Source organism: Sceloporus undulatus, chromosome 6 (genome assembly GCF_019175285.1).
Source record: "Sceloporus undulatus isolate JIND9_A2432 ecotype Alabama chromosome 6, SceUnd_v1.1, whole genome shotgun sequence".
Lineage (NCBI taxonomy): Eukaryota > Metazoa > Chordata > Lepidosauria > Squamata > Phrynosomatidae > Sceloporus > Sceloporus undulatus.
The window spans coordinates 78,747,760-78,765,967 of NC_056527.1; the positions used below are offsets into that span (position 1 = coordinate 78,747,760).

The 18,208-nt window shown below is 38.5% G+C and overlaps 1 protein-coding gene across 6 annotated transcripts in view; it reads right to left on the minus strand.

Annotated features, from left to right (window-relative positions):
- The window catches only part of USO1 (USO1 vesicle transport factor), a 58,199-nt gene that overhangs the window by 18,885 nt on the left and 21,106 nt on the right, over positions 1-18,208 (minus strand). For 4 of the 6 annotated variants that reach the window (XM_042474195.1, XM_042474194.1, XM_042474199.1 and 1 more), the window contains 10 exons: positions 16,215-16,315; positions 14,676-14,778; positions 13,438-13,493; positions 9,733-9,853; positions 7,502-7,680; positions 7,205-7,345; positions 6,107-6,195; positions 4,579-4,733; positions 3,078-3,289; positions 1,447-1,467 (listed from right to left, as the gene is read on the minus strand). In XM_042474195.1, coding sequence (XP_042330129.1) covers positions 1,447-1,467; positions 3,078-3,289; positions 4,579-4,733; positions 6,107-6,195; positions 7,205-7,345; positions 7,502-7,680; positions 9,733-9,853; positions 13,438-13,493; positions 14,676-14,778; positions 16,215-16,315 — 1,178 coding nt within the window. The remainder of the gene's footprint in view (positions 1-1,446; positions 1,468-3,077; positions 3,290-4,578; positions 4,734-6,106; positions 6,196-7,204; positions 7,346-7,501; positions 7,681-9,732; positions 9,854-13,437; positions 13,494-14,675; positions 14,779-16,214; positions 16,316-18,208) is intronic. The other 2 variants (XM_042474197.1, XM_042474196.1) reach the window with 1 other exon arrangement.

The window sequence follows — 18,208 nt, forward strand, 5'->3', positions numbered from 1 at the left end:
TAGGTCATATTGAACATAATGAGATGCACTACTTAGAGGACATGTATAGTGTAGCACTGAACGACATACCTGAATATGACTGATTTCAACAGAATTGGGATTGGAGGCTTATGCATCCCAAGACATGATTTTTGCTTAGTATGGTTCAAGGTGTATTGCTAGAAGTTAAAAAGCAATTGGGTCTTCTCAGTGGCAATATGAAAGTTACAGAAATCTTTTCTAAGAGAAGGCTGCCTGACTCCTTTTTATGGCATTTAGATTATAATTGTAAGATTCAGTGGCCTTTTCTGGTTTGTTCTTAGGGTGGTTTTACTGTTCTCAATTTTTATTGTGTTAGGATTGGTTTTTTTTTTAATTTTGTGAAGTGCTTGGGACAATAAAAAATTATCTAGAGAATCACACACACACACACACACACACACACACACACACACACACACACACACACACACAGAGTGCAAGCTAATTTCCATTTTATTAAATGGAGCATAGTAATTTTTTTTCCATGGGAAGGCCTTTGCCCTTTGAACCACTTAGGATATTTTTAAGAGACTGCTACCTAGTTGTGCCAACCATGAATACTATTTACATTATATAACTGACTAACTTGAAAGAAAAGAGAGGACTTGGATTAATCACAAGTGATTATACAGCACTGCTTCTGCTATAACTGCAATCAATAGTCACTGGCTTGATGCAAATAAAACTTGAATTGCTCCTTTTAAATCCACCTCTAAGTCTTGGGTCTAATATGCATGCTATCTGACATAATCAACATAAAAATATTGATCATGGATCAGTTTAAAAAATTGAATCAAATATTAAGGTATCTTAAATGATGAGACCACACTTCCTAGGAGTGTAGTGGAGTCTCCCTCCTTGGAGGTCTTCAAACAGAGGCTGGATGGCCATCTGTCGATGATGCTTTGATCTGGATTTCCTGCATGGCAGGGGGTTGGACTGGATGGCCCTTGCGGTCTCTTCCAACTCTATGATTCTATGATTCTATGATAAGACTGCCACAATAAAGTTAATTATTTTGAAAAATCTGGACAGATCTCTGATTCCTCCTCTTCATTTCAGGAAACTTGTGAAGAGGTTTATCAGTTTTAAGTTTGTATTAAACTTCACCTAAAATGAGATTAAATTCACACTGACAGAAAAAAGGGAAAAGTCCACCACATTCAGTGCCCAGTGGTTGTGCAAGATCGTCCCTAGTGGGAAGAAAAAAGCACCCATAACAACCAAGTCTCCCATACCACCATTTCCAAGAACACCAGAAGAGACAGATAGCTTGTTATTAGAAATAAAACTGGGCAGCAGGCACAGAACCGTTAAGTGGAAAAAAAACTCCAAAGCAGTTATTTCATAAAACACACGGCAAAGCTAAAAGAGCAGAAAGACCCTTCTGGGACAAAACAATGCTTCAGATGCACCAATACATACCCGTCTGTCGATCTTATCACCCTGTGAATCATACATTAAAAATGATAAGGGAATGTTGCAGGTCTATTATATAACTGTACAATGAAGGACTTAGTTGTTGTTTTAAAAACTCTATATTGAGAATATTTATACTGAAGGGCGGCAAAATTATATCGATATTGTCTGTTCTGCTGGAACATGATTTTTATGCTTAGCAAACTTCTGTATGAGATAGAGAACATATGGACATCTAAGGATCTGGCTGCTGTGGTGCTTAATATAGGTAGAATCTACATTCTTTGGTTCATTGACTTGCACTGCATTTGTATCTGGGAACCTACTCTTTTAAATTGCTCCCCAGAAAAAAAACTAGCTTATAAGCAATAGTGTGGGTAGAGAGCCAGTGTACTTGGATTGCAACTGGAGACCAGGATCCAATTCCTAGTTCAACCATGAAACGCACTGGGTGACCTTGGGCAACCCTGGGCAGGGCACATGTTCTCAGCCTCAGGGGAAGGAAATGACAACTGCCCTCTGAACAAATTTTGCTAAGAAAACCCATGATAGGCTAGCCTTATGGTCACCATAAGTTGGAAATGACTTGAAGGCACATATATGGCCCATAAACTGCTTACAGCCCCTGCCCATACAATCCCATAGGAAGTTGGGCAGAATTTTGATAATTATTAAAAAATATGCAATTGAAAACATATTGCAATTAAAAAATACAGTAACAATCAAGTGTGCACAGTTATGAAATCTAACAAAAAAAACCTGAAAGTCAATTTGAAGACTCGCTTAGAAACACACATATCTTTTGTAAGAGGTAATATGAAAAAGGCAGCAGGAGGAATATAAGCCTGACTGGACTTCACCTATTTAGCAACTGTGATGGCCAAGTTAATAGAGGAGTTCTGTACCATAAAACTGGTACCCTATCTCTAGGGGACAGATATTTACCGTTGTTCTGCTTGTGGGAAAACAAATCGAATGCTCTTCCAGCCTAATCCTTCATGGTTTTATAGGAGTTTTTACCTACCATTCTGTCAGATCTACCCATCAACTTGACTATGTATGCAATTTTAGTACTTTGTAATTCATCATTCTTCATGTGCATTAGCCATCATTGCAACAAACAAGCTAGAAACCTCTGATTTTATTCATCCTAACATGAGGTATAAAAACCTTTGGGTTGTTGAGGTTTGAGCATTTGAGTGCTGGGTTATGACTCTGGAAACCAGGGTTCAAATCCGCACTGGTTTCCAGAGCCATGGAAATCCACTGGGTGATCTTGGACAAGTCACACTCCTTAGAGGAAGGCAAAGGCAAACCCCCCTATGAACAAATCTTGCCAAGAAGACCCCATGATATGTTTATCTCAGGTTGGCCGTAAGTCATAAATGACTTGAAGGCACACAACAACAAAACATGAGGTGTACCACATGTATTAACTGGAATTAAACAGAAATTGATGGGGGGAGATAATGTGCATATTTGACTCTGTTCTACGCTCTACAGAAATTAAATGTTACATCATTCAGAAACAGCTTTCTACTTATGAGAAAAATATACCATGACATAAACATACTATTGCTTCCCTAGCTTAACAAGAAACCTGTTCATATAAGAAAGGAAAGATGTGAATGTTATACCTGAGAGAGAATGTTGGTGCACTGTTGAAGTAAGGACACTGGAGGGTTACCAATACTTGTTGCAAGCTGGACTCTTAGCAGCTGTTCTTTCAAAGTGGCATTTTCTTGCAAAGCATGAGCTAATGCCACTGCTGCACACCAGTTTGAAAGTGAGTCTGTAGAAAAGAGTCCTCCACATAGTAGCTGGCCAGCTGACACAGAATTTCCAGTAGCTGTAACAGCAGACACACAATTTAGTGACAGCAAACTGTAACCAAAAATACTACTGTAGGCAAATCTACAGAGAGCTTTCAACAATGCTAGCAAGTTCATTTAAATCATATCCTGACATGCTGCACATGCTTGGAAGTGTTAGTATTTACATGATACTATACATGACACTGGGAGACATAAAGCAGAGTATTTATTTATTTATGAAAAGAGAGCACCCTGGAATCTGGACCATTTAAAGGTAACATGTAGAAACAACAGACCATCTTTCAAAAAACTCTGACACTGCTTTGGGCTGGGCCTAAAATGACCAAATGGGAATGTAGCAAAATTATCCCCCATGTCCACTGGCAGGTCTAGCAAAATAAATTTGGGCGAGCTTATAGGGGACTATGTGGGTCTAAAAACAGCCTCAGTGGGCAGCATGTTGCACCTCCTGCACCCAAGACACAGCATTAGAGTTGCAACCTGTTTACTTGTAATATATAATGGCTGGGTTTTGGTGCACTCCTCCATACGCTTTGGTATATGATCACATCAAAGAATGTTAAACACCCATGACTCCTCTAGTCAGCCAGTTTTTGAGCAAAACAAGGATATTAGCTACTACCCATTACTAATTGTACAATGTTCAGATCATGTGATCTGTCCCTCTTCCACAGTATGTTATCAGTTGGTCAACTGAAAGCAACTATATGTCTTGATACTCATGCTCCCCTAAACACTTTCTCATGGAAAGCAGCTTCCTTATTACCACTGGGCCACCACCCTGACTTCCAGATTCTACAAGCTCAATGGACCACCCTCTCTGGCTGGAGGGGAGAATTGTTCAGTAACTTCCGTGGCAGATGGCGCAATCTTTCAATTTTCACAGAATGAAGAGTTTAACATTGTGAGAGGTGGCAGTACAGGGTTTCCAATGTCATTGCCTAGCTTGACATCAATTCAAAGTAGTGGAAAACCTGCAGTCAGTAGCAACACACATTGCAGCATTTTACAGAATGGTTCATTGTCATTCCTGCTGTGCTGTTCTGTATACAAGGCTGCTGACTGGTTCTTTGCAGTGGGTGGATTAAACATACTACCACCCCTCATTCCCCAAGATGTGATTAACTGCATACTTCACACTCTCACATTTTTGCAGCCTTTTTGGCTGCACTTCTCTAAACTTTCAGATAAATATATGGCCGCTGTTGAATGCCTAACTCCAGTTTTTTGAGATTTCCCGAAATATCAGGACTTCCTTTAAAAAAATATTTACTTATTTAAATGTTTATTTAAAACTCTATACCATCAATGGTTGAAGGCAGAAGTGTTGACACAATTTCTCCTTGCCCCTTCTGGTTCTTATACAAGAAACACTGAAAACAGTAAAGGACAGCACAACGCAGCACAAATGGTTGCCTTTCATTTACCATTGACATAAGCAGTACCACAATTGCAGGCCTGTCAAATTGGAAAGAATACAATCTATTAGTTTTTGTTTTTTTAAAAAGAGAGATGTACAGATACATGTATAAAAATATTATTTCAAGGACTGAAATGGTTAATCAAGGTAAAGGTTTCTCTTTTGACAAGGTTGTCAATCCTTTTGCAGCTGTAGGAAGTGGTACTCATCTCTGTTACTAAGCTGAAGAGCCAGTGGTGTAAAAGATTACTCCGTAGTCATGTGGCCAGCATGATTACACAAAATGCTGTTACCTTCCCCCCGAAGTGGTACCTACTTGTACTTTTACATGCTTTCAAACTTCTAGGTTGGCAGAAGCTGGGACTAGTGACAGGAACTCACTCCTTCATGCAGTGCTTGGGACTCAAACTGCCAACCTGCTGATCTTAGAGTCTGTGTCTTAACCGCTGAGCTACTATGTCCCTTGAAATACTTAATAGCTAAGAGAAAATATATCACCCAACCCTGTGTTCTTCTAGTAAGATGTTGCTACAAAAATCTAACAAACATTAATCCCTAAATTTAGCTCTGTCCTCTTTATTCCTATTTGTTTTTCATGTTTTCCCACAAAACTACTATATGGGGAGAAATCAAATGTTAATAGTACTCAGAAGTTAAAGGCAACATTAATCCACCATCAGTGGATGAGAGAGAAAACAATGTTAGAGTCTAAACTTTGCTAGTTGGTTGCAGAATATTTGATTTTAGATCCTTACTCTTAACTACAAGTCTTATATCCTCTTGAAAGGAGCCATACATTTCTGAGGAGGTTGTTGAACTTCCTACCAAGGTCTTCTAATTATTAATACCATGGGCAAACATTTTGTTATTTCACATACAGGCTCAGTACTCCTAATCCACAAAACCAAAAATCTCCAAAACCCGAAACTTTTTGCCACTAGCTTCTCACTTCTGCCTTTGAGGCGGCTGCTGCAAGGCTCCTGCTCACTTGTGACTCAGTTCTCTTCAGTCTTGTGTCTCATACACAACACAAATAGTGAATGAATGTGATGCAAGACTGTAGAGAGAGATGAAGAAGCAGGAACGCCGCAGCCACTACTTGGAAGGTGGAAGCAGGTGGCTGGCAAAGAAAAGGCAGGAGGCTAAAGAAAGACTGTGGATCTGTGAAATGGTAGGAATCCAAGTGTATTGCTATGTGCAAAACCACACCTCCTGTCAATTCACACATCTCTCCCTAGCCTTGAATCTTTCCCAGCCTTGCAAATACCATGCAGGTATGTACTATGCTACTTGTGTATTCCAAAATCTGAAAAAATCCCAGCTCTGAAACATATAAAGCATATTGGATAAGGCATATTCAACATGTATTTATGTTTACAGTAAAAGACATCAAGGTTTTTCCTTACCCTACCTTGGTGGATTTGATGGTGCATTTACTGAAGCAAAGTAGTCTTGATTTATCTGACAGCCTCGAATGACTTCTGACACAGTATTAATGGTCTAGAAAGTAATCACAGAAACACAAAAAGTTGAAACATCAGAGATATGAGAGGGCTAAATCCAAGGCCAGTCCTATCTAAAATAGATCCAGTGAAAGTAATCTGAGTTAGTTCAGACAAAACAGGACCCATTCATGTCAATTGGATTTTCTGGGAGATGCAATTTAACCCTGTAGTAAAAATACTGATCTTGGCTTCCATTCTTTGGACTCATATAAAACTTTATGAAATACACAAATAAAGTGTATATTATGGTTAAAAGGTAAAGGTAAAGTTTCCCCTAGTCTAGTCATATCCGACTGTAAGAGATGCTGTTAGTAAGCCAAAGAGCCAGTGTTCGAAGACGACTCTGATGGTCTTAGGCCAGCATGAATACATGGAATGCTGTTACCTTCCTACTGAAGTGGTACTTATTTATCTACTTGCATTTTTGCATACTTTTGAACTGCTAGATTGGAAAAAGCTGGGACTAGTGAAGGGAGCTCACCCCATCACGCAACACTTGGGTCTCAAAACTGTCAAGCTTCTGCCTTCCGATCATCAGAATTGGCACCACTAAACCACTGCAACCCCGATTAAGAGTGCCAGTTCCTAAACATACTTCTAGAAGTATAAAGCAAGCTCTTTGGTCCTATTTTCTGTGCACTGTTTTAATGAAGAAACCAAAGCAGCCAGAAGCAAACAGCCACGCAATATATTTTTAAAACGGAAAAGGATTCTCTTATTTGTCAATTCACAAGATAAGGAGAAACAAGAAAAATATTCATCAAAACTTAAACACTCCTTTCAACATCAATCATGTTGTTGTTTCTCCACTAATGATATAAGGATTTGAGCTGGAATAGACCTGTTCATCGTTTGATACCTTGCATTTGGGACACTCACACTGCAGGTAGAATTGCACGCTACCACAAATGTATTCAAAAGCAAGGGTGTTCAGTAGTATCACCTCACACACTGTACTGCAAATCAGTGAATAAAATAATAAAAACTTTTCTCTGCTCCCTTACCTCAGTAAGAATGTCAGCAGGAACTCCAGTGGCCATCAGGATTGTACAAAGCTGTTGAAGTAACTCACAATGAAACATGGCTTTCTGACAACTGCTGGTGGCACCAGGAGGATTTGTGGGGGACACCAACACTCGGACCAGCTGGAAAGGAAAGAAATGCATCATCTACAAGTGCTGAAATACCACTGGAAGAACTCTTTTTAATATCTCCCATAAGATAAAACAATATCAAATTCAAGCCACTTTAGTGCTGAGCAATTCTGATTGTTTTATTACATTGTTCTCAAAAGCATTTACCTGTAGCATGAGATGAAGATTAGTTACTTTCTGAGCTGACCACCCAGCATTGTCATCACTAACTTCAAACCATGGCTTCATACGCTGAATATAGGACCCTTCCTTAAAGAAATTCTGGTTTGAATTGTTGTTCTTCAACAAATTTTGTAGTAAGAGAAGGCAATCTTCCACGACTATACCTACAAAGACAGACAGGTTGATGGATACTTGTTTCAACGTCAAAATTACTCTATCACTACAAGACAGAGTCTCTTCACAAGACAGCTTGCTAACAACATAATAGAATGGCACATTCTTATTTTAAAAAATGAGAATGGGAATGTGCAGTAATATGTCTCTCCAATGGCAAAATAGATGTAATGCAAAAAACTGTCTAGGAACAGAATGCTTCTCCTTACAAAAGAGTGATAGGATCAGACCATTCTAGCCTCCAATCTTCACAGACGTTTTGTTTAAATAATCTATTTGAAAAAGACACTCCCATAAATCTGTTTTAATACATTTTTATTAGTCTGTTAAAAGCCTAGTAACATGAATTTTCATGCTGATTAAGGAGGAATACTGGAATTCCCCTCTTCTGGCCTGAAGGAGAAAAGACACAGAAATCCATTCTGCCTTGGTTAGCCTGCTCACACTCATTGCATGGAACTCCTTGTCACCTATGGCTACCAAGTGAAGTGTTAAATACATGTTTGGTCATATACTTCTATGTTTCTTCTATTGCAAAGTGATTTACTCTACCAGAGGATATAAGGTTAATTCGCTAAGCACTGTAAGAGGAAGCTTAAAGGCAGCTTAGCAAGATGTTCTCTGAACACTTGGGCTGCTGATACTTATAACACAGCCAAAATTTGTGGTAAAAGTCCAAGAATCATAATAATTATAACGTCATAATATGAAGCAAAAGTGGAGTTGCACAAGAAAAAGCAGAGGCCAGCTGAATTAATGACACACATCCAGCAATGCATTCAATGTGTTTCAAGAATTTTTAGTTATTAACAGTAAGAATAAAGTTATGTATACCAAAATGACATCACTTCATAAGTGTGTTAGACCCAGTTCTTATGTCAGTTTGCGTATTAGAGGCAAAAACTCTCATAACAAAGAAGCCTCAGAACATACAGTTCCACAGCAACCAAGCGAGTGTCTATCTCTTTAGCCATTACAGTGCAATGCTACAGAGCTCAACAGATTATGGACTAACAAAGAATTGAAAACAACATGGGAGGAGTGGAGTGAAAGAGATAAGTAGCTAACCTTGGAGATACAGCTGAATAGCTTTATCTGCCACCCAAACACCAGGCATCAGAAATTTATAAAGGCAGTCATGATGACTGTTGTATGAACTATTCAAAATTGTTTTTATTATCTTCACACAAAATGAGAAGATAGATTTGTGCTCTGGTCCACAACCAATTCAAACAAGTTTAAGTGTTCTCTAAATTCAAGTACTGTAGTATTTTTTACAGATCTACACTCTAACCTAAACAACAAAATCTACATACAGGCATTTTTCATGTACATCAAATATCATATAAATTAATATTTTACCTACAAATGTTTTACACATTATAAAAACCACTATGACTCAGAAAGAATATACTACAATTTGATATGGCAATCGTTTCTAGGGAAGAAAGACCATAATGAAGTTGCTTATTGTAACGCAGAAACCAGCATGGCATAGTGGTTTGAATGCTGGGCTATGAGTCTGGAGAATAGCAGGTTTCAAATCCCCACTCAGCCAAGGAAACTGACTGGGTGACTTTCAGAAAGTCACACTCTCAGCCTCAGAAAATTACTAGATATGATTGTCGTAAGTCAGAAACGGCTTAAAGACACACAACAACAATTGCAAGGTAAGGCAGAAAAGCAATACGTACATTCATGCAGCTATCCTTCAGAAATAATAGAAGCTATATATTTATCCAAACATAAATATATAGATTTGATACAACCCATTTGTTCAAAATATTCTTGCATTCTAGACCATTCATAAACAATGCAATGTAGACCTAATGATGCAAACTGCTCACTTTATTAAAACTGTGGGACACTCTCCACCCCTTTTCTGGAGATCAAACTGAACTCATATCCACTTTTGAAACACTGTAAATTTATATTGAGCTAACCAGGGTTTGACTTGAGCCCAATCTGAAACTAGAGAAGGTCATGTTTGCCATCCAATGATTCATATGTATGGTAAGAGAACAAAGCTTGGAAGCTCATACCTCCATCACTGTTTCCTTCCTCTGTTATGATATCCAAGAGTCTTTCAAAGGCATTTTCAAAAGCAACAATCTTCTGGATGGCTGCATTACTTCTTGTTAACTGCTGAAGTAACAACACACCCTATGGGAGAAAAGGCAGATAAAATTGACCAATGAACTTTCATCCAAGAAAAAAATCTTTTCCCTTAAAGTTAAAATTGCTAGGCCACATCTATCTGCATAATGGAAGAACCATAGTAGGTGCACCCTTCTGTTCCAGAGATTCACTGTTTGTACTTCAAACAGTCCTGAGAATTTCAGATTTTCAGATTCAGAATTATTTTCATCTGTCTACTTTAGCTGTGTAAATTTTAATGTTCTGCTAGATGGCTTCTACTAAGGCAGAAATCCCATTCAGTTCTGGCAGAGCAGAATGCACCATAGTTATGCACCAGAGACAAGCTCCATGCAGAGCCAGCTATTTCTCCAGCGCTTGCCTCTGAGAAGAGCTTGAGACTAAAGTGAGGTTTTTAAGTATTACTTTGACTAATAAAAATTCAAATTTATTTTCAAATAATTATGAAAAGATTTGGCAGGAAATTAAACAAGCTTTACAAAGATGGAACAATTTTTTATAAAATAATGTATCAATGGTATTTAACCCCAGATAAATTATCTAAAATGTATAAAGGTATTAGGAATAAATGTTGGAAATGTGGGGGTACAGGAAGGTACTTTTTATCATATATAGTGATTTTGTGATAAAGCAAATAGTTATTGGAAACAAATACAAAAGTAAATACAAGCTATTTTTAAATGTGGAATTGATCTGAAGCCAGAATTGTTTTTGTTGGGCATATCAAAGGAAAAATCTAAAGATATAAATTATAAAGTGATGCACTATATGATTATAGCAGTGAGACTCTTATTTGCCCAGAAATAGAAAATGGAATGTATGTCATCATTTAAAATACTTAGAGCTGAAGTAAGATTAAAATATTGGGCAACAATGGGAAAGTAAATATACTGAGTGTTAGTATTTTGGGGCTTGGGAAGTGGTAAGTCTTTTTTTGTTAATGGTAGGCCTGTTACAGACTGCCAAAATAAAGCTGCTTCGGGTCTCTTTGGAGGTATGCTATTTAAATGATGCATGGGTCCTAAGAATCCGGAGGTAGCGCCAAAGCCACATTCCATTCCTAAGCAGCTTTTGGTACAGCTTCCGGATTCTTAGGATGCATGCATCATTTAAATAGCAAACCTTCAAAGAGACCCGAAGCAGCTTTATTTTGGCAGTCTGTAACAGGCCTTAGTTTAGTTATGTTAGTTACTGGTACATATAAGAGTGGTATGGTTCGGTTTGGGGTGGACGTAGAATAGGTGGTTAGGATTAGGGATATGTTGTTAGGTAAGGTTAGGAGTGAGATAAGCATGTATGTTTGTTATACAAGTTCTACATTTAATAAAATGTATTTTAAAATGTTTGATTTATACTACTCCCATTTGCCAAAACTGGAACTCAAAGACAGGTTATAAATTAAAAGAAAATTTAGTTGATGCATACAAAAGATTAAGATTAAACTATCCACAACATTTTAAAACAGATTAAAACATATAATTAAAAATGATAAAAAGCTGTTTAAAACAATAAACAGTGCCTCTTAATAGCCCTTTCTTTAGAAATCTTCAGTTCTCAAAAGCCTGGAAGACTAAACCAAGTCTTTGCTTGCCAACAGAGAAAAGCAAGAAAAGGCCCCTCTACAAAGAGAGCTCCAGAGCCTAGGAGCAGCCACTGAGAAGATCCTATGTCACATCCACAACACATGTGCCTATGAAGAAATGAGACTGAGGCCCGAAACACTCAGACCAAATGATGCGAATTTCAGCTGCGTTTGGGTCGTAGCATTCAGATGACGCATGCCCTGAATGCAGCTGGAAGCTGCGCCAATGCCGCACTAGGATCCAGTCCTTCCAGCAGCCCAATTCAGGACCAGGCACATGCAGTTGGACCAGTACCTTTTGGGTCTGAGAGAAGAGTTTCTCCTAAGACTCTTAGAGACTGGGCAGGACAATATGGAGGGATTTGTATGTCAGAAAGCCTGAATCTAAGCCATATAGGCTTTTATTGGTCATAAACAAACTTTGAATTGTGTCCAGAAACAAATTAGCAGCCAGTGCAGCTGTTGTAGCAAGGGTGTTGTTAGTCTTTAATCAGTCCTAGTTAGCAATGTCTGCAGCTCTTTGTACCAACTGAAGTTTCCAAACACCTTTCAAAGTAAGCCTGACACAGAATGCATTACAGTAACCCAATTGGGATTTAACTAAAGCAGGTGTCACTATGGCCAGATCAGGCATTCTCAGGAATGGGCATAATAGGTACATTAGCTTTAAGAGTACAAAGCTTTCTTGACCACTGGAAAAAACTGGGTCTCCAGAGCTTCAATCTGGGACACATCAGTACTGCATACTAAAGAAACAGCAAGCTGAATATAGAACTGTCTCTGTTGAGAGGTGCTAGCTTTGAGGCTGCCTCTTCAGGGGTTTGCTTACGTTTTGGGTGGCTGCGATCATCTACTGCTGTTCCACACTACAACTCCCCGACTTGTGAAATGAAGTACATGAGCAGCAAAAGGCAAATTCTTCATGCTACACTATATAGCTGATCTGATACCATAGGAACCTGGTATCAAATATGTTATGTTTTATGTGTTTAATGTGTTTTACAGGGTTGTATTTTTATGGTTTATTTTACTCTAGGACCAAAAAATATTGATTTAAAAAGAAGATAATTAAGGTATTAATAGATTTTAAGATAAGGTACCCACCATTTAAGCACTTATAACATATTCTATTGACCTGTTGTGTCATCCTCTGCTGTCCCCATTTCTATCAAATCAGCAACTGTAGAGAGGGCACAGAAGTGTATCTCCAAATTTAAATAGATTTACAGGAGGCTCTAAAAGTGCCTCAAATATTCTGTTGTGCTTTTGTTTGGATCTTTTCTTGGCCTGGGTTCTTTATGTTGAATTACAGCTTGCAATGAGCTTCTATTTGATGTAACGTGCTGTTTGATGTAACGTGATGCTTGCTTCATCGGAAAATGGGGGAAAAAAGTTTTTCCAAAGGTTAAGCTAACAGGTCATGTCAAATCATTTCTTTACATTATCACTGCTTTAAGCAGTTGGTTTTATTTTACCTGTTTTTACTGTAAATCATTTTGAGACTGTTTAACTGAGAAGTAGAATAAAAACATTCTTAAATAATGTATCACCGTGAAACCTGAATTAGAAGTTAATTTAGTTTCTACAAATATATTCCAAGGAGTAGTGTGGAGTAATGGTTTGATCATTGGGCGGTAACTCTGGAGACCAGGGTTTGAATATAAGCCATAGAAATCCACAGGATGATCTTGGGAAAGTCACACATTCTCAGCCTCAGAAAACCTCATGATATATTTTTCTTAGGGTCAAGGCACACAACAACAACAACAACAACATAACTCTCTCAGGTTCTAAAGTAATTGTAGTCAACCCATGTACCATATGAAATATTAACAGTCACATACAACCTTTCCAAAGAATATAGATGCTGAAGAGGTGACGTGACATGGAGTGACATGGTGTAAGTTTCCAGTCTTACAAAGTAATTTAATTTTTGATCTGATTATTATATTTGATTATTATTATATTATTATAACTCACTTTAAAGCTTTCCTTTTTTTATACTTACATCATTCCGTATAACCTCTCTAGAATCTGCAAGCAAGTCCATCAGCCTAGAGACACCTGGAAAAGAAAACCATGATAGGAGATTTGCTATGATCACAGATTTAATGATGCTTAATACTATGTCAGAATTTTGGCCATCTATCACAAAACTGTCCTACTCTAAATAGCAACAAATGGGGGCTGCTAGCAAACCTCCTATCATCTCTGGATGCCTTGAAGCAGCTTATGCTAGTGAACCAACTGCAGCTGCTCCAGGACAGAAATAGTTTGGACAAATAATATCCAATGATATCATGTTTCGAGGACTGGAATGCATTGTACACCACTATAGTGCATACACGTACTGTATATAATCATGTATAAATCTAGGAATTTTAGTCAAACATTGATTTAAAAAAACACCTGGGGCAATTTATCCACAGGTCAATGTAGGTATTGTACCTTAACTTTTACCAAAAAAGGAACCATCCCCTTCTCTGAGTAGAGTGGCAAATGGCAACAGATTAGTCTGTCCTGGGAAAACCTAAAATAAGCACTGACTCCCCCACCCCACTCTTCACTCTCTCCGCCACAGCACTGTTTCTAACCTTTTTGAATGCCTGGGTAGGAAAATGGCAGCAGCTGCAGTTCTTTGGCACTTCCCCTCAAAGGAGCACCAAGACAATAGGGGAGGATGGCGCTTCTTTTATGTCATCCTGGCATGGACTAAGCTCTCACATTTTATACTCTACTCAGAAAAGTGATCAGGAAATGGGCTTCGAAGGAGATATTTGTGCACATTTGTCAGCTTTCCTGGGTTTTATTTGCTTTGCCTTTGCATCCTTTTTGACATGTGCACACTTTCGTAGCCTTGCTGTGCCTGGTTGTATCCCCTACACAATGCACAGCCACCATTTAGCATTTAGTTCCCTCCTCATACATTCAGCCTTTAAGGTAAGCACAAACAGTTATGCCTGCTGGAATTTTGTAAGTTCTTCAATATTATTTTACTTTGTTTTGTATTTTACATCCTTTGTGACATGCCCTTACATTTTACCCTCGACTTATCCATGGGGCACATCAAAATCATTAATTTTGATCCCAAAACCTACCCTCAACTTATATATGAGGTCAACCTACATATGGAACTTGTTTAATAACCTTTTTGGCACAGTTCTATTACACCTGAAAAGAAGCAGTGTATAAATGTTCAAAACAAAACAAAACTTATTCACAGGACTGACTAGTATTTATACTTACCCATAGGGCTGACTAGGATTATCTGCTGCACTGGTGGTCCCTGCTGTTTTAGCAATGCTGTAAGAAGTTTCACTCCAGGCCATCGAACTTGGAAATCAAACTCCTGCAATTTATCATGCTATGCATCAAATCCATTGTATTTCAAAACTTCTATTATTCCAGCCAATATTCACTTATACTTGTCCTAAGCCAGTGCAATCAGAAAGTAAATCAGTATCTACTGGTAGATCTTTAACTAATGTGTTCAGTAAGCGTTTCAGACTCCCAAGCATTTAATTATAGTAGCAGTTATATATTCTTCCTCAATAAATTAGGCTGCTGAAAAAGAACACCTGTGAGAAAACCAGGATTCAAGGTATGCATAAAAGTAATTGCAAACATGGCTCTAATTGTAAGCATGCATTCCTAGGCTGAGGTAAGTTTGACAAACTTATATCTGTTAGTTAACTGAACAAAATTCTTCCCCATCATTAGCTTAAATGCATTTTATTTTTTAATCCTCAGCATACGCACATTTGCTTGAGTCAGTATTCTGCAGTTTCTTCTAGAGTGAAACCTCAAAGCACTAGTAAAAATAGGAGGATCCTACAAGTGTGAAGTCTCCCTATTCTTCCTTAAAGCCACAGTAACATGCATGGCATTACTCAATAACAAAATGGTACATTCTGCTTCTACTGTAGAATGCTTGCATTCTTGTAAAAATAATAATATAAGGATCATATTACTAGTACTTGTATAATACTGTACTTCATAAACATTCTCACTCATTCTTACCACTATCTTACTAAGGTCAGTCAATATTCCCATGTTGCAGATGTGGGGTGGGGATGAAAACAAAGGATATGATAAAATAAATGTGCTTGTTAAATCCACTTAATGTCTTTGTGGCAAACTTAATTTACACCAAGTACATCTTGGTTCACAGCTCTGACACTGAAGGTGCCAGCCACAGATGCTGGTGAAACATCAGAATAAACTCTGCTGCATAGCCTAAAAAACCCACAAGAAACTATGGAGGTTGGCCGTGAAAGCTTTTGACGTCACAGTATGTAATGTATTTGCGTGTTGTTGTTTTTTTTTTTTAAATCACTGATGTATAGACACAGAGACATATCTCTGTACTCTTTGATATCCTATATGTAAGGATTTGCACAGGAATAGTGGCAATCCAAAAGTGGAAGGGGGAGTTTCCACTTTTCCTTTGCAACTCTTTTTCAGCAACATTTTCCCAAGCCTTGTTCTGTACAAAAACACTGACCAAAAATATATGTTTAAAAACTGACCTGCCTGACTGTAGACTTCCACTGCAAAATTTCCCATCCCAGTTTAAACATCAGAGAGATATATGCTTGGGAATCCTATGATTGCTACAGACATGGTGGACACTTGAAAGAATGATTCAGTCTAATGTATATCCATCAGTAACCTCTAAAATAAACTCCTCTATCTGCACAAAGTAGTTTTAAAATTAGTATATCCTTGTTCATGGCAATATTAAACAAATTAAAGCTTACTCTGTAGCTGTAGAGCAATACTCACCTCTAAATATGACAACAGAAGAGTGACATTATCATTCTGCTTAATGAAAATTTCTGTAAATTGACTTCCAAGATCTTCCACCTGCTTTTGTGAATTTTCTTCTGTAATATTAAAAATTAGAGAGCAGTTTCAAACAGTTTCAGAGCATCTACCAAAGACTACATGCAGCAAATGTTATCAGACAACTGAATATAAACTTCATATATATGCATTAGTTGTCGTAAACCACACAACTGTAATCAAAGCAAATTTAATGTAGAGCTCAGAGATTTGATGACATCAGTTACTAAAGCCAACAGACACTTGTTGAAAATGCTGAAATGACATTCAGAGCCTGCCACAGAGATAGTGATAATTATTAAATGTTTTTCTAGCTTACCTTTCCACACAAGTTTTGAAATTATTTTACCAAAATGTAGATTACAGTAGAAGCATCTTGAATAATAATTGGTAAAGATACCTGGAAGCTACAGAAGTGACAGAAATGTGAATGGAGCCAACTGAGTTGATGTGATAATTTCAATAGCCAGACTTGAGATGTCCAGTATCTGACTGAGGATCTGAGGATGTGGTATTCTTCCTGTCTGTTATCTGTTGACTATGAATGTTGTAGTGATTGGAATGTGATCATTTATGAGTGATGGCAGTGTAGAAATGGTGACTGGGCTTTCAACCCTAATACATTTCTATCTCTTATTTATCATGAACAGACTTCCCAACCTTTAAGAGTAATGCTGACAGTGAATAAGAAGAAAGATTGTTCATTTTCAGAACATTTCCAAGTTCTGAGTAACAGTCATAATGCTTAACAGGAAGGGGACCTAAATCTCTCCCATTGATGTTAAGCTGATCATTCTGACAACCCCCCACATACGCACAAGATCCTTTAGGGAGGATTCTTTCATGTCTAGTGCAAAGATAGTAAAAAGTTAATAGATTTTTTCCAGGACTGGGTGAGAACAGACAATACACCAGGCAGTAAGTACAAACTCACTTATTACTATGTTTAGAGTCAAATACACACCTTGACTCAGGAGCCAGATCACAATCCACTAGCCCCATGGTGGTGAACCTATGATACGCGTGCCCTCTCTGGCATACGAAGCCAGAGGTATGCAGAAAGACAGGAGCATGGGGGAAGAGTACCAACAGGTGCATGCATGTTCCTTCTCTTCCTCCCACCCTCCAGTGCTGTTAGCTGCCTCTCCGGAGACAGCTAAAGGCCCAGGAGGGTGGGGAAGAGGAGGAACAGGTGAGCACCTGTTCCTCTTCTTTCTCCGCCCTTCTGGGCCTTCAGCTATCTCCAGGGAAGTCCTGCCCCTAGAAGTCCTGCCCTGTAAGACGGACATCCTGCCCCCCCAGAAGTCCCACCTCACCTCAACCCCCGGCACTTTGACAAACATTGACAACCACATGACTAGAGGAAGCACCATGGCTTGAAAAATAACCAGAGGCTCCAAGATAACCGGAAAAGACATCTTGCTCTGTGATGCAAAGAACAAGTGCCGACTTGCATTCACTGGATATAAGCTAACTAAACTGACAGATCCAGCTTCAACTCTTTCAATAAGACAGCATCCTCCACTGTAACTGAAAGCAGCAGGCTAATCTAGGGAGCACAGAGCAGCCTACACAGTGCACAGTTCCCTCTTCAAACTCCCTGCTGTTACTTATCATTATTTTCTGCCTGACTCAGTAACTTCACATCATCTAATGTAAGGCTGGCCCTGGTAATAAGAACTGTAGTGCTGAGACTACACACAGTCATTTAGCTGGCATCAAAGGGACTGGGTCTCTGTGACCATCACAGAGAAGCCCACCTCCACCATAATACTTGAAAGTGAGAAAACCTATTGCAGTGTCCCTGTCTCCTGTCTCTTTGTGCCATGGCTGCTTGGCAAGCTCCCATGGGTTTTTCATGGAAGAGTGGTTACGCGGAGTCACTTTTGTATCACCTAATCCTCCCCAACCTATTTCCTATCTTCAAACACCTG